Source organism: Leptodactylus fuscus, chromosome 8 (assembly GCF_031893055.1).
Source record: "Leptodactylus fuscus isolate aLepFus1 chromosome 8, aLepFus1.hap2, whole genome shotgun sequence".
NCBI classification, from domain to species: Eukaryota; Metazoa; Chordata; class Amphibia; order Anura; family Leptodactylidae; genus Leptodactylus; species Leptodactylus fuscus.
Window position 1 is genome coordinate 15,435,036 of NC_134272.1, and position 14,506 is coordinate 15,449,541.

Here is a 14,506-nt window from a genome sequence, read left to right on the forward strand (position 1 = left end):
TATGTACACAGTGACTGTACCAGCAGAATAGTGAGCGCAGCTCTGGAGTATAATACAGGATAAGTAATGTAATGTATGTACACAGTGACTGTACCAGTAGTATAGTGAGTGCAGCTCTGGAGTATAATAGTCTGTAACATTTGTGATATTTGTTATACATATGAATGTATAGGTATAATTTGTGTTATTGCTCTGAGTATATTGGCATATATTATGGTAATGATTGTTGATGGGGGTGAAAGTGTTTTGGAATCCTTCGGGATCAGCTAATCCTTGTCTATGAGTTTCTGAGTCTTTCCCTTTAACTACTGGCCGTCTTGCTCTGTGACTGTATTAGTGTGACCTCCGCACCTGCTGTGCCCAGTGAAGTTTTTGGCACTGACGTCTTGTGGTCAGCAGGTCCTTGTTGTTTTCTAGCATTGTCACTAGCCCATTCACATGCCCCCGTGTTTGTTATTCCCGAGAAATCAATCATCTGGCTTTTTCTGTCTTAATCTGTTCCATCCAGCAGTTTGTTTTCCAGCGTTGCGTTGCCGTTGCCAGCAGTGCATTATCCCCGGTGCAGATGAAAGCCTATCTGTCCTTTTTATAATGTTTCTCCTGCTGTAATTCATTAGTGGGATAAACAGTAGTATTACATACGGCCGGGCGGATGATAAAACCGCCATCTCTGTTTATCTCCCTCCGATTACTCCGGAAAGTTTGTTAACTGCTAATTGTAAGCGAAGCAGCGGGGATTTAAAGGGGAACCGAGAGCGCCATTGTTACATTGACCTAGTAAAAAGACCCGCCCCACTGTGCAGCGCTCCCTACAGCGCAGAGAGATTTTATAATGTTATTGGAAATCGTTGTGCCACGAAAAAAAGTCCTCAGGACCCTTAAAGTGTCTTTCTACTTTCGCTGTTCACATCTATGCAAGAAGTGGAGGCATTTTGCAAATATATTACTTTACCGATTTTGGACAAATTTTGAGTTACATTATGATATTTTCAATCCTTATTATAAACGTGAAAGCTTGTGTGTTTGGATGTTTGAGGGTTTGGATGTTTGTTCCTCAATAACGCTGTAAACGACGTATGGATTACAGTCAGATTTTGCACATACCTAGAATGGCGCTTGGAAGGAAACATCGGCGCCTTACCATCCCTGTAGGTTGGCGAATTTCACAACCACGAGCACCGAAAGCGGAGGCTGAAGGACCTGAGAGGACGTCATCGCCCTGAGCTCCGATTGGAGCAGGCGATGGAGAGGGCGGAGGTGTAGATACTCAAGCCAGCCACAGAGCCTTCACGCTGGCATCTGATTGGAGCGGCCAATGCGGGGGGGCGGGGCTATCGTGGCTCAGGCCGGCTGACGCGTGGGACGAGGAAGATGGCGGCGCATATGCGGAGTGCTGGACACGGCGGCATCGTTGGAGCGCGCCCCACGTCGTGGATAGGTGAGTTTGCCTTGTACCCGTCGAGCGCAATGCCTGCCCGTACCTTCTGCGCAGCACAGTCTGCAGCCCCAATACACGCCGGGACACTAGGCGCACTGCAGCCTCATGGAGGGGTGCCAGGACCCCTATACCCCTCCAGTGCCATGCATGTCCATAGCTGCTGCGTCCCACTCTCTGCAGACCCTAGACACGCCGGGACACTAGCCCCACGGCAGGGGTCCAGGGGTTGTGGCGGGGGCGGCCTGGCCCGACTGCAGATGTCTCGCGCACGGAGAGAAGGGGGCCGCGGATGAAGTCATGGGTATTGATAGTCTTCTATAAAGGGCTACGTGAACTATTCATGTGGATACCCCAATACCCCATTGTGTGTAATATGATGGGAGTTGTCCTCTTTCAGGAGGTCCCCTAACCTCACCGAATTGTGGTTGTAGTCTTCCGGGAGACCCCTGGTTGATGGGATTTGTACTCTACACACGGGACCTCCAGATTCGTAGCTCAATGAGGTTGTATAATTTAGGGAATTACTCAGGATAATGGGAGTTTTCCTCTTTGGGGTTTGCAGCTGACCCTCGGACCTGTTGATGTGTCCTCAGGCTTGCGGGGCGTCAGCTGAATGTTATTTTATCCAAATTGTATTAGTTTGTTTTGTGGTTTCTTATAGAACAACACTGAGGTCCCGGACAGTGGTTTCCATTGTGAGGAGTCTAGACCAGAGTCACGTAGCCGACCGCCCTGTTATGTAACATTGATTCCCATCATCAAAGAGCCCAAATCCTATCAGGGTGGAGAGAGTCGCCCATCAGGTCACACGTGGATCCTCTTATGTAATTCCAAAAGTTCAGAGCGCCAGAACACTCTGTGTAAAATGTGACCGCCATGGCGAATGATATTATGTAAGTGCGATCTAATATCTGTTTTCTATGGGCAGGTCCCAGTATCCAGGAGATGGCGGTCACTGCACAATCCATATGGCGGAACCTGTTACCGACCCGACTCTTCTCTTTCATATACCAACGTGTAATCGGCCGAACACCAAGGGGTTAAACGCTTTGAATATTCGATGCCTTTATCCCCTTGGTGTTCGGCCGATTACACGCATTCCTATGCCGGCGAGGTATTCGATCGAATACCACTCGCTTCTCTGACCCGATGGACATGTGGATGGGGCGACTGATTCCCTTTTAAAACAGGCCTGTCGATTCTCAATCAGAATTCTGGATGCAGCTTTGGAAGTGACTGGAGTATAAGACATGGTCATGCCAAAAATCACCCCTGACCCCCTAACGGTGATGTCCCTTTAAGTGTGTGTTCATGCACTACTGCACCGCACTCGCCTAGTACAAGGGGGCATCACGTGAGGGTTGCCCAGTTTTAGTGGTATCCTGGCAGCACAAGTTGCCACTCTGTTCACAGCAGGGAGGGGGCAGTATGACAGCAGATGGCATCTCCTGGTTGATCCAGAAGCAGCACTGTCCCTCCATATGTGAAGTTCCTTCAAGCAGAAAGCAAACAGCGCAGGTTATGACAAAGTGCAGTAATATGTCAGATAAGAGAGCCGCGGGATGTGTTGTGTCTGCAGAGCTGACAACGTGGTGCGCAGCATCGCTTCAGTAACCCCTTCAGTTTTCCAGAAATGACAGTCACTAGATTGCAAGCTCTTTGGTCGACAGTCAATTCTACTGTATAAAGATCTGTGTCAAATCTTCAGCTCTGTTTAGGTCCTGTTCATCCTAATCCCCTGTTTCATGAATAGAATTCCAGAATTATGGTAAATACTGTTGATTGTGTCAGTTTGCGTGCTATTCGGGGTTGGCGGAAAGCTGGGTGTCCTTCGGCAGAGAAAGCTCTCTTCTGTGTCCATATACGTCCATGTCCATATTTCGCTCTCTCCCCGGGTCACATGAGGCTTAATGTTTTGTTTGCCCATTTTGCAGATCTGCAATGTACACAACCATTATGTGTGATCGGAAACTTAGCGCTCGTAATGTGCAAGTGGAAGAGTCATCACTCAGGTCTCCAGAGCTGTCGCTCTCCTCGTACACTGGGCATTATTTACGTGAGGTCTAATAAGGTTGCGAGAGGATGAGCCGTCAATTGTAAGAACGCGGACAACCCCTTTTTCCCAAAAATCTGATTAATATGGCAGGAAGAGAAAGGTATAGATTGTATTTATGGTACTGCCGGTAGTCTTAGCACCCTACTGCAAGACAAGCGGTCACAACCGACCCATCCCCATCTGAAACTGCTTTATTGAAGAGGACCTTTCATCCCTTCCACCTATTCAAGTGCTTTTTATCCTTCAATCGCCACCCTCCACTGACTTTTGTCACAGATGCAATGTTTTCGCTAGCCCCCACCGTTCCTGATCAATCAGTGCTGTTAGTTTTGGGCCATAGTATGTTAACTAGACTCCCTAATGTCAAGTGGGTGGTGTCAGGCAGCAGGCAAAGGAGCGGGACTCAGCTCCAATCATACGTAAACAATGTCACAGCTCAGATTCACACCCCCTTGCTTGCCCTGCGTCAAACCACCCGCTTGCCATTAGGGAGTTTAGTTATCCTATTGGGCACCAAAACTACCAACACTGATTGCTCGGAAATGGTGGGGGCTAGAGAAAAAATTCTAAAGGTGAAGGAAGTTTCTCCAAAACATCTTACCTGAGTGATAGTCTTATTGTCTGTAAGAGGCGGTCACGTGATACCGGTCCCATTTCAGACCAAAATTAATCAGATTTTCTAATGAGTACACGTCTAAGGGTGAGGACACATATTCAGGTTTGGTAAATGCATTGAAAATGAGAAGTATCATCTGTTCTTTAGGGTATGGGCAGATGCCTTGACTACCCACGGTGCCCAGTGGTTGCATGATCTTGCAGCTAAGCACTTAGGCTTTGTTCACACAGCGGAAAATGAAGAGGAATTTCTTCATTTGTAATCTAGGTGCCATTTTTTCTAGGTACCTGTCGCTAATTTTTGCTTGTTGTATCTGTCACCATGTGGAGCCACTGAAGATGGCTGCCAGATATTGAGTGCACTGCCCCTTTAAGATCAGATGTTTCCGTAATAAAGCCATGTTCACATACCACATGGATAAAGAGATGAATGGTCTTTGGACTGGATTCAAGAGCTCATTGACCTCGGAAGACGGAGATCTGGATGAGGTCCAGATGTGAGATTTATGGAAAAAAAATGCCTGTGTATAAACACAACATGGACTTCAGGGTGGAAAGACACTCAGAGGCCGAGACCGGCCCAAATAACTACAATTACGGCTTATCCTGAACTCCATAAATGTGAGGAGCAAAGACCATTAAGTGCCTGCGACTGTAAAGTATCCATATACTAACAGATGTAGTATCTATCCATCTATGGAAACTCTTATCTATCATCACATTAGCTGAAGTCTTCTCACTGGTACCTGGTGGAAATGATACAAATCTGATCTATCCGGACAGAGAACATTGTAACGGGGATTGGAAACATTAAACTAATAAACCGATAGAGTACGAGTCCTAACCCTCTATTGGGCTGCATGACTGAGGCTCTGACTTCCTAATTACATCATGGAAGACAGATCTGCATATTCATGTAGTACATGGAGAGATGGATAAATATAAGATGTGAGGCTGAGGTATACATGGAAGGTAAACTCACTGAATTCAAAAAATATTGTGCCCACCTATCAAAACTATAATCACAGGATTTCTCAGTGATTATACATGGAAGGTAGACACTAGGCAGATATGGAATAGATATTAATGAAATATTATATTCATAGATATGAGAGAGTAGATATTTAGATAGAGATAGATTGAATAGACAGTTTTGTTTACATTTGATTAGATGGATAGATAGATAGATAGATAGATAGATGGATAGATGGATAGATAGATAGGAGGGGGGCCACACGGTGGCTCAGTGGTTAGCACTGCAGCCTTGCAGCGCTGGAGTCCTGGTGTTCAAATCCCGCCAAGGACATAAAACCATCTGCAAGGAGTTTGTATGTTCTCCCCGTGTTTGCATGGATTTCCATCCCATGTTCCAAAAAAGACATACTGATAGCGAAAAATGTACATTGTGAGCTCTATGTGGGGCTCACAATCTACATTTAAAAAAAAAAAAGATAGATAGATAGATAGATAGATAGATAGATAGATAGATAGATAGATAAATAGATAGATAGGAGATAGATATTTGATAGATTAAATAATAGATTTTCTACCTAAATTGATAAATTTAGTATATAGATAAAAAGACAGCTAGTGAATAGATGATCTGAGATGGCTCAATAGATAGATATGTAGATAGATAGGTAGATAGATAGGTAGATAGATAGGTAGATAGATAGGAGATGGATAGATAGATAGATAGATAGATAGGAGATAGATAGATAGATAGATAGATAGGCGATAGATAGATAGGTAATAGGTGACAGATAGATAATATATAGATAGATGATAGGTGATAGATAGGTAGATAGATAAGAGATGGATAGATAGATAGGAGATAGATAGATAGATAGATAGATAGATAGGCGATAGATAGGTAATAGGTGACAGATAGATAATATATAGATAGATGATAGGTGATAGATAGATAGATAGATAGGTAATAGGTGACAGATAATAGATAGGTGATAGATAGATAGATAGATAGATAGATAGATACATAGATAGATACATAGATAGATAGATAGGAGATAGATAGATAGATAGATAGATAGATAGATAGATAGGTAATAGGTGACAGATAGATAATAGATAGATAGGAGATAGATAGATAGGTGATAGATAGATAGATAGATAGATAGATAGATAGATAGATAGATAGATAGATAGGAGATAGATAGGTGATAGATGAAAGAACTCTCCAGAAAGTGCATGCTCACATATACATATGGCTGCTTGTGGAAGGGCATGGGTGGGGCTTTGACTGTTCGGGGGCAGGGCTTAGCTGTATCCCAGTCACTATTTGGTGCCACCATGTGGGTTTCTATTAGTTTTGGGACCTTTATTTAGAAGAAAAAAAAATCACAAAAGCAGCTTCTCTGTCCTCACTTGGTCACCGTTACTTCTATGGTGGGAGTAGTCCGTGTTTGGGGATGAGTCTGTGTCACGTTCTGCGGTTGTGTTTCAGTTTTTCCTCACGTTCTGCCTGTTGTCTGACAAGTGTTTATGGTTATTTTCAGCTTCACTGAAGCGATATCCAGTCAGCCCCACTCGTGGTTACTGAAGAGACCTGGATTCTATTATCTTGGAGTGGCGCTGGTGGCGTCCGGCGGCGTGCTTGTTATCTCCAGCTTCCTGGCGCTGGGGTTTGTCGGAACCTATCTAGGTAATTTCTTCATTTCTAAAATCAGATCTTGTTTATGACTTCGACTTCTAGATTGTATCGATGGCCTCGCAGCAGAGGAAACCCCATGTGATGTCTGTGTAGACGTAAATTGCCGCCTGCTCCAGACATCACATGTCGTAGAAGTTTTCTTTAAAAAGTAGGAGATATGAAAAAATGTAACACAGATTAAAAGATCCATTTATCCCGGACCGCTTCTTGCAAAATAATCGATTGCCGTGGTCCAGATCACGTGTCAGACCTAATGAGTGAGCTCAACAGCGCTAAGGGTGTATTTGGGACCCCCTTCTTGTGAACTCTAGGGGTCTATCTGCTTTGGATATCTGAATGGTGAACAAATCCCAATGGTAAAACAAATAATTTTGGTTAAGAATCTACTGTTTTGTGCATACATCTCCTATGAAGGCCTATGTGTCTCCATGATTATAGACTACAACTAGTCCTTGAGAGCCGGCTTTAATATAGTCTGCCAGATCCCGTAACACAGGCTACTACTAGAGATGAGCGAACACTGTTCGAATCAGCCGATCCGAACAGCATGCACCCATAGAAATGAATGGAAACACCTGTGACGCCGGCCGGCCGCCGGCAAAGTCAGCGTCACAGGTGCTTCCATTCATTTCTATGGGTGCGTGCTGTTCGGATCGGCTGATTCGAACAGTGTTCGCTCATCTCTAGCTACTACCTGTGAGAATGGGAGAGGAAGGAGGAAACGGGATGACCAGGGGACCATGTGCTGGTTCCGTGACCCAGCATTGGTACCAACCCACAATTCCTAGCGACAGAGTCTAAAAATCTCCAAAGGAAACTGAGTGAAAAAAGACTGCCCCTTTAAAGGAAGTAACGGACATGACTGCAGAATCAGACTACACAAAGTTTTTCCATAGTCTGTTTCCGTGGACGTACAACAGTGCCAGACCTGTCAAACCATGGACACCAAAGGCGCCCAAAGGACCCTACTGAGTTATAATGGGGCCCATCAGGTTCTATAGAGGTGTCCATTGTTTTAAAGAGGACCTTTCACCATTTTGCCCACAGGCAGTTCTATATACTGCTGGAAAGCTGACAGTTCAGCACACTGTCGGCTTTCCCGATCTGGGCCCGGTGTGAAGAGCTTACGGTCCGGTACCGTAGCTCTTCTATGGTCAGAAGGGCGTTTCTGACACTCAGAGACGTCCTTCTTCACAGCACAGCCAATCGCGCTGTGCTGTGGTGCGGGGAGGAACGCCCCCTCCATCTGCTCGCAGTACTCGTCCATAGACGAGCATTATCAGGGAGGGAGGGGGCGTTCCTCCCGGCTCTCACAGCACAGCGCGATTGGCTGTGCTGTGAAGAAGGACGTCTCTGGCTAACTGTCAGAAACGCCCTTCTGACCATAGAAGAGCTACGGTACCGGGCCGTAAGCTCTTCACACCGGGCCCAGATCGGGAAAGCCGACAGTGCACTGAACTCAGCGCACTGTCAGTTTTCCGGCAGTATATAGAACTGCCTGTTGGCAAAATGGTGAAAGGTCCTCTTTAACAGCCAAAAATTGTGGTGCTTGCATCATATACGATAGAATTTGCAATGGGTGTGAACATAGGCTAAGGCCCCGTTCATACGGGGCAAGAGGGGGTGGTTTTTGGCGCTGAATCCACATCATAATCCGCCCCCTCACAATAGAGGTCTATGTAGACCACTAGCTTACTTTTTTCCGTGAGCGGCATGTTGCCGTTCACGGAAAAAATAAGCGAGCTGCCCTTTCTTCAGGCGGATTCCGCGGCTGATTCAGCCCCGGCATCCGCCTCGTGGCAGCACCTCCAGGCTAGGCCTATTCATTTGGGCCTACTCCAGAGCGGGAAGCCGCAATTGTCAGAAGCCGCGACAGTCGTATCAGAATCAGGACCAAAATACGCCATCCCGTGCCCTGTGTGAACGGGGCCTTAATGTTGAGGTATGAGAATATTATGGGGTCGGGGCAGTTTTAGGGACTTGCTACTGAACGGGCTAATTTTCTGATAAAAATATAGATTTTTTTTTTCTAAAACATTTTGACCTGTAAAAGGTTAATAAGGTGAAAGGGATTTCCCTTGTGTCCAAATTTTTCACATATCTCAGCAGGGAACGAGCCTGATAATATTTACACAAAATATACCGCAAACAAAAAAAAGCGCCCCCGGGAATTGAGTTATTTTTCCTCCTAGTCACAGCAGCTTGTTTATGTCACTTTTAGCTCATTTCCAGCTAAAAGTGATCGGAGCGGTCGGGGTAGGAGCCGGCACATTTCACAGTAATCATGTCGCGTCCCCGTACATTATCCCCGGATGATCGGCCCTCGGCTTCCTGCAGAAATAGCTGCACAGGCTGACAGCTTCATCTAACCAGACGCCGGCTATGTATACAATGTATGGCTCGTCTAATCTGCATATTTGCGTCATCCGCCAGGCGCAGGCTGCACAGCGCACAATGACCTTTCTCAGACGGCTGAAGACTGATTATTTTTTTTATTATTTTTTTTTTCTCCTGTTTTTCAACGATCTGTGATTACAAGTCATGTTTGTATAAAGGGGGGAAGGAATTTTTGAAATATTGCACTAATGTGACATTCGTTTGCTTACGTAGCTGCATCAAAACCTGACGAACATGAGGCGTTGTGGGGGAGATTGGTAATAATTGGAATAAAAGTACAAAAATACATTCACTTCTGTGGGACTACTGAAGATAGACAAGTAATAAATGAAGCGGCTAGACCACTATCATCCCATTTAGACAGGGCACAAGGGACCCCCCATTTTTGTGAACAGGGGGGCATCATCCAACTGCCAAGACCCATGTGAATGTTTGATTAGTGGTCTCCATTCATCTTTCTTTTTGTGCCCTATTAGAGGGACAGCAAGGATGTATCCCAATTGCTCCCTATAACTTCTCCCCTGTGCGGCTATCCTGGTAAGAAGGGACTGAGTTCCCCTATTCCAGCCATTAGTCAGGATCCCCATGTTTAGAACTCTTCAGTTTTACTCCTGACCCATGTTGTCTGTTTTACGTCTTAAAGGGGGTGCATCAGCAGAACCCAGCCCGTACATGGATAGGTTAGGGTCGCATGAATCAGTGTATTCCCCTTGCGAATCGCTCCCACCGTTACCAGCTACCACCTCCATTGTCAGCATGCAAATAAACTCTTTGGAGCAACAAGGACATTACCATTGCATCAAAGAGGTAAGTGGCAACTCCTTCATTGCTCCAAACAGCTCATTTGCATATTGATAAAAATCATATCTCCGCAACAGAGGCAGCAATTCACAAGGGGAAAACACAGTTCGGTTAGAGTCCCCTGAATCAAACTGAGGGGCTGGGTAGATAGGCCAGTTTCTGGTGACACACTCCCTTTAAATTCCTCGTACCTGACAGCTTGAACTTGACATCAACTTTTATCTTGTAAAAGTTCTGTTTCTCACGTCATAGATCCTCGGGGGTGTGGAACTGCTCTAAGAGATAAGCAGGGGCGTTACCCTCAGCCATCAGCATGGTCTCTGCTGAATTCTGATTGGATACAATGGGCCACGCCTCCACTCATCCCTTGCACGAACCTTCACAGACATTCCCCTTTATTTTCTTACCTCTTCCTCCTGGTTTTAGCTTTTTTTCTCCTCTTTTTTGGCCCGGGTTTGGTATTTTCTTATGTAACAGGGAGGTAGCTGTGTACTTTAGATTTAATATAAATTCCTTAGTAAGTGATGTAACATAAGTCTGATGACAGACTGTAGACAGAAGACGCAGAGAATAAGCAGAACCTCTATGAAGTAGGAAGTAATAGTCTGCACAAACATAGCTTACCTCTGTCCCAGCGTCCGTGCCAATGGCGGGCCGCCCATGGCTCCGTAATCCTGGGTGAAACCTCAATTACCTAGAATGTAAAGTCAACAAAAAGAAATGAATTCAGTTCCTTGGAAGCTGTGATGGCTGGCGGAGCGAACACAGAACCTCCCGCCTCATACATGAAGGACATATAGGAAACACATTATGGGTGGAGTGACGGTGTCCAGGAACGCAGAGTACCAGACGTGATCGGGTCAAGCGTCGAAATTCTACGTCATTGGGAAATTATCTGCCTTATGTGGAATGTATAGAAAAATATACAAAAATATATGGAGACCAGCACCAGTACCGATTCCACAAAGGATATCTATTGAAGGCGGATGTCAAATTCCTCTTTATTTTATGCCATGTGACCTAGCCAGGGTCTCGCACAAGCTAGAGCTTAGGAGTACGGATATATCCGATATGTCCTTGGCTACTGAACTAGTTCCTTGCCAGAATGTAACACAAACTTCCTGGCAGGCAAAAGGAAATGACATCTATTTGGACTGTCTGGGCAAATACATGTCATAGAGGAGCGAGACCCCACCTCTATAAGCCTGATCAGAGGGACGCCTACGAGGAGAATGGGGGGTGGATATATATTGGGCTGAGCTACACAGACCTCTGAGCTATACATAGCTTTGTCCATGTTACATCTTGGCCCGGTGCCCACAATATCCTAAATCTCCTTACACCAATTATATTAGAATATACCATTTCATAGACATGCGGTTGTCACAGCTCCGCCTCATAGCGCTTGTAATATCATGTGTTCTGCTTATGGCGCCATCATAAGAGGGATTCTAATACGAGAGGTATGTTAGGGAATTTTTATGTAGACCGCACAGTGGTTAAAGGGATCTTATCATTGGATACCCTTTTTTCTTGCTAACACGTACGAATAGCCATAAGAAAGGCTATTCCTCTCCTACCTTTTGATGTCTTCTCCACGCCACCGTTCGGTAGAAATCCGTGTTTTCTTCGGTAGGCAAATGAGTTCTCTCGCTGCACTGGGGGCGATCCCCAATGCTGCGAGAGAACTCTCCAGTGACGCCTCCATCTTCTCCTGGAACGCCCTCTCCCTGTGTGTTCTTCCGTCCTGGGTTTTAATCTTCTAGGTCTTGGGTAGAGCTGCGCAGGACTGCGCATGCGCGGGCCACAAGAAAATGGCCACTTACACCAGCTTACTGTGTAAGCGGCCATTTTCTTGTGGACTGGACATGCGCAGTCGGCGAGATTGAAAGCCAGGATGGAAGAAGACAAACGGAGAGGGTGTTCCAGGAGAAGATGGAGGCGTCGCTGGAGAGTTCTCTCGCAGCATTGGGGACCGCCCCCAATGCTGCGAGAGAACTCATTTGCATATCGAAGAAAACCTGGATTTCTGCCAAACGGCAGCCCGGAGAAGACATTGAAAGGTAGGAGACGAATAACCTTTCTTAATGCAGTTTTAATGATAGAAAGTGTTGCAGCGCTAGGTTCTTGAATGCAAACCAAGGACCACATCTGCATAGCCTTGGCCTGTCTTCCCTATATTTGTGTGGGCTAGCTCCAGTCCCCTCCCACATTACAAAGACATATTCATAAGGTAATATGGAATTTATAGTGTGAGCCCCAAGGGGAGCAGGAACCAGTTTGAGTGATGGCTATCTCTGTACAGCAGCGCAGTATATAGCACTTTTTTTTTTTTAGGTATGATCGTGCACTTCCGCATTTTTTCTTCACCTGTGTTGTGTGTTCACCGTTCTTAGACAACCTGAGAGTTGGTTTAATCTAGAGTGAATTAATAGCCATCCGAGGCTGTATTATGACCCTACATCCGGTACACACCAGGCCAGTCCGGCTTGGTAATAGCACAAAGTACCTTGTAATGTTGTGTGTAATGAGCTTGTTTTTCTGTGTAATGACATGTCCTCGTATGGCTCGGGGGCAGTTTCCACACTGAAATAAGAGACCACCAATAAACTGGACTAATAGAAAAAGGAAATATTTACTTAAAGGGTTATTTCCTTTGGATGATCCGCTATTGGTAAGAGAGTCACTTGTGATAAACTGATCACAGAGCATGGTGCTGCAGGTTACCCCCACCATTAGCTATAATCTATGGCTCGATCCCTCAGTGATCAACTACAGTCTATGGTAGATCATGGCTGCAAGTGTTTAATTTTCCTACAGTGACACCGCAGGCGAAATGAAGTATTACACCATTCTTGGTTAAATCAGTGGACTGCATACCTGTGAACATTCTGGGGTCATCCAAAGCCCGCGGCATTCTCTGTAGTCACCGGATATGGGACCCGTTCTCCATTAACTCCTTAATAAAGTATTTGGAAATGAGCTTTCTGAACCAGACACCATCTCGCTAGGGTATAGTTCCCTCTGCAAATATCATTCAGCTTTCTGAGACTACTGACTGGTAATACTTTGACAAATACAAACCCCCCTCTCTTGATACAGCGTTTTGTATTTTTGACATTCTGGTTTCTAGAAAAGTTGGGTGATAGAGTCTTCCGTAGTGTATAAGAATAGTGTTCTATAGATATAGGGCTATATAGCCAGTATTGCGGTCAGTGGGACATCAGGTAGGTAAAGAAGATCAGCATATACTCTCCTCTATCCCCTGCCTTTGGTTATACACTGCTTGCCTCCATCAGCCAGGTAAACAATGCAGCCCCGAGTAGTGAGTCACCCGCTCAGATTGAGGTTTCTATGTCATGGTGACTAAGACATCAGCTCCTGCCCGAGAATGAAAAGCGCCCATTGTCAACCTGACTACGTAACACCTCATTGTGTGCAAATTGTAGGTCAGCTAAGGAATGATCCAGAAGACCCTGAGGGCAACAAGTGCACCTACGTCCGTATTACTCTGCAAATCCGACATCTTATTTCTAACCACCATTAGATGTTGGTTTTTCAGTTGTGTTGTAATGGGTAGTTTATGCTGTGGCAGTATAGACCTCAAAATGGCCGCCATCGCTAAAAAACTCCAAAAAAAGTGTCAGCCCACATCCAAAATAGGAACGATAAAGTGTATTTGAACTGAAAAACCTAAATATCTTATGCAATTCTTGAGTAACATTATGTTTTCTTCTCCACTCACATCTGAATTCTCATTTATATGGCCGGCTTTAGAGCTCTTGTCACATGTCTGACAACGATGTGGAGGTAATCTGTTGTCTGTTTCCAAGGGCAACCAGTAGAAATTCGAAATCAGAAATGTTTGAGTGTTTATGAAGTATAAAACATGAAATTACTGAAAATCTGTACCAAAACCCTAAAGCCAAGGATTTACAGAATACAGTTGAAAAAAGGTATACCGTACATCCATCCAGTTCAACTGACTGTTCTGCAATGGTTGGATGAGGCGCCTAAAACGTTTCATCCCATGTGGCATTGTCTAAAATAAGTTGTATGTAACCTGCAGTGCTGTATAATATGCCCATTTGCCATTTGAGACTCTGGAAAAGCACAAGACCTGCTCTATAAGCTGAAGGAGCAGCCATATTGTTTGTCACAGCTTTCTCTGGAGCTATGAATCTTAAAGAGGGCTTTTACCGACTGAAGCTCTTTAATGGATTCCACTCCACTAATTCCAGCACATTTGAAATTTTCTCTCTAGCCCCCACCATTCCTGAGCAATCGGGGTAGTTATTTTTGCTGCCTGATAACCTATCTAGACTCCCTAATGTCCAGTGGGTGGTGTCCGATAAGAACAGGCAAAGGGCCGCGATTCTGAGGGTCTTTAAAGATGGCAGCCGCTTTGTTGAAGCATAGCCGCCATAGCTACCGGGTCTCTGTTGTATTCTACAGCGGAGACCCAGCCCTAATGCCATTCTGATCAAATCAAATAGAAAAAATAAAACTAAATAAATAATAATAAAAA

The 14,506-nt window shown here is 45.1% G+C and overlaps 1 protein-coding gene across 1 annotated transcript in view; it reads left to right on the top strand.

The window, feature by feature from the left end:
- The window catches only part of PEMT (phosphatidylethanolamine N-methyltransferase), a 77,006-nt gene that overhangs the window by 32,805 nt on the left and 29,695 nt on the right, over positions 1 to 14,506 (top strand). Inside the window, exon 4 of the mRNA XM_075285230.1 lies at positions 6,626 to 6,771. Coding sequence (XP_075141331.1) covers positions 6,626 to 6,771 — 146 coding nt within the window. The remainder of the gene's footprint in view (positions 1 to 6,625; positions 6,772 to 14,506) is intronic.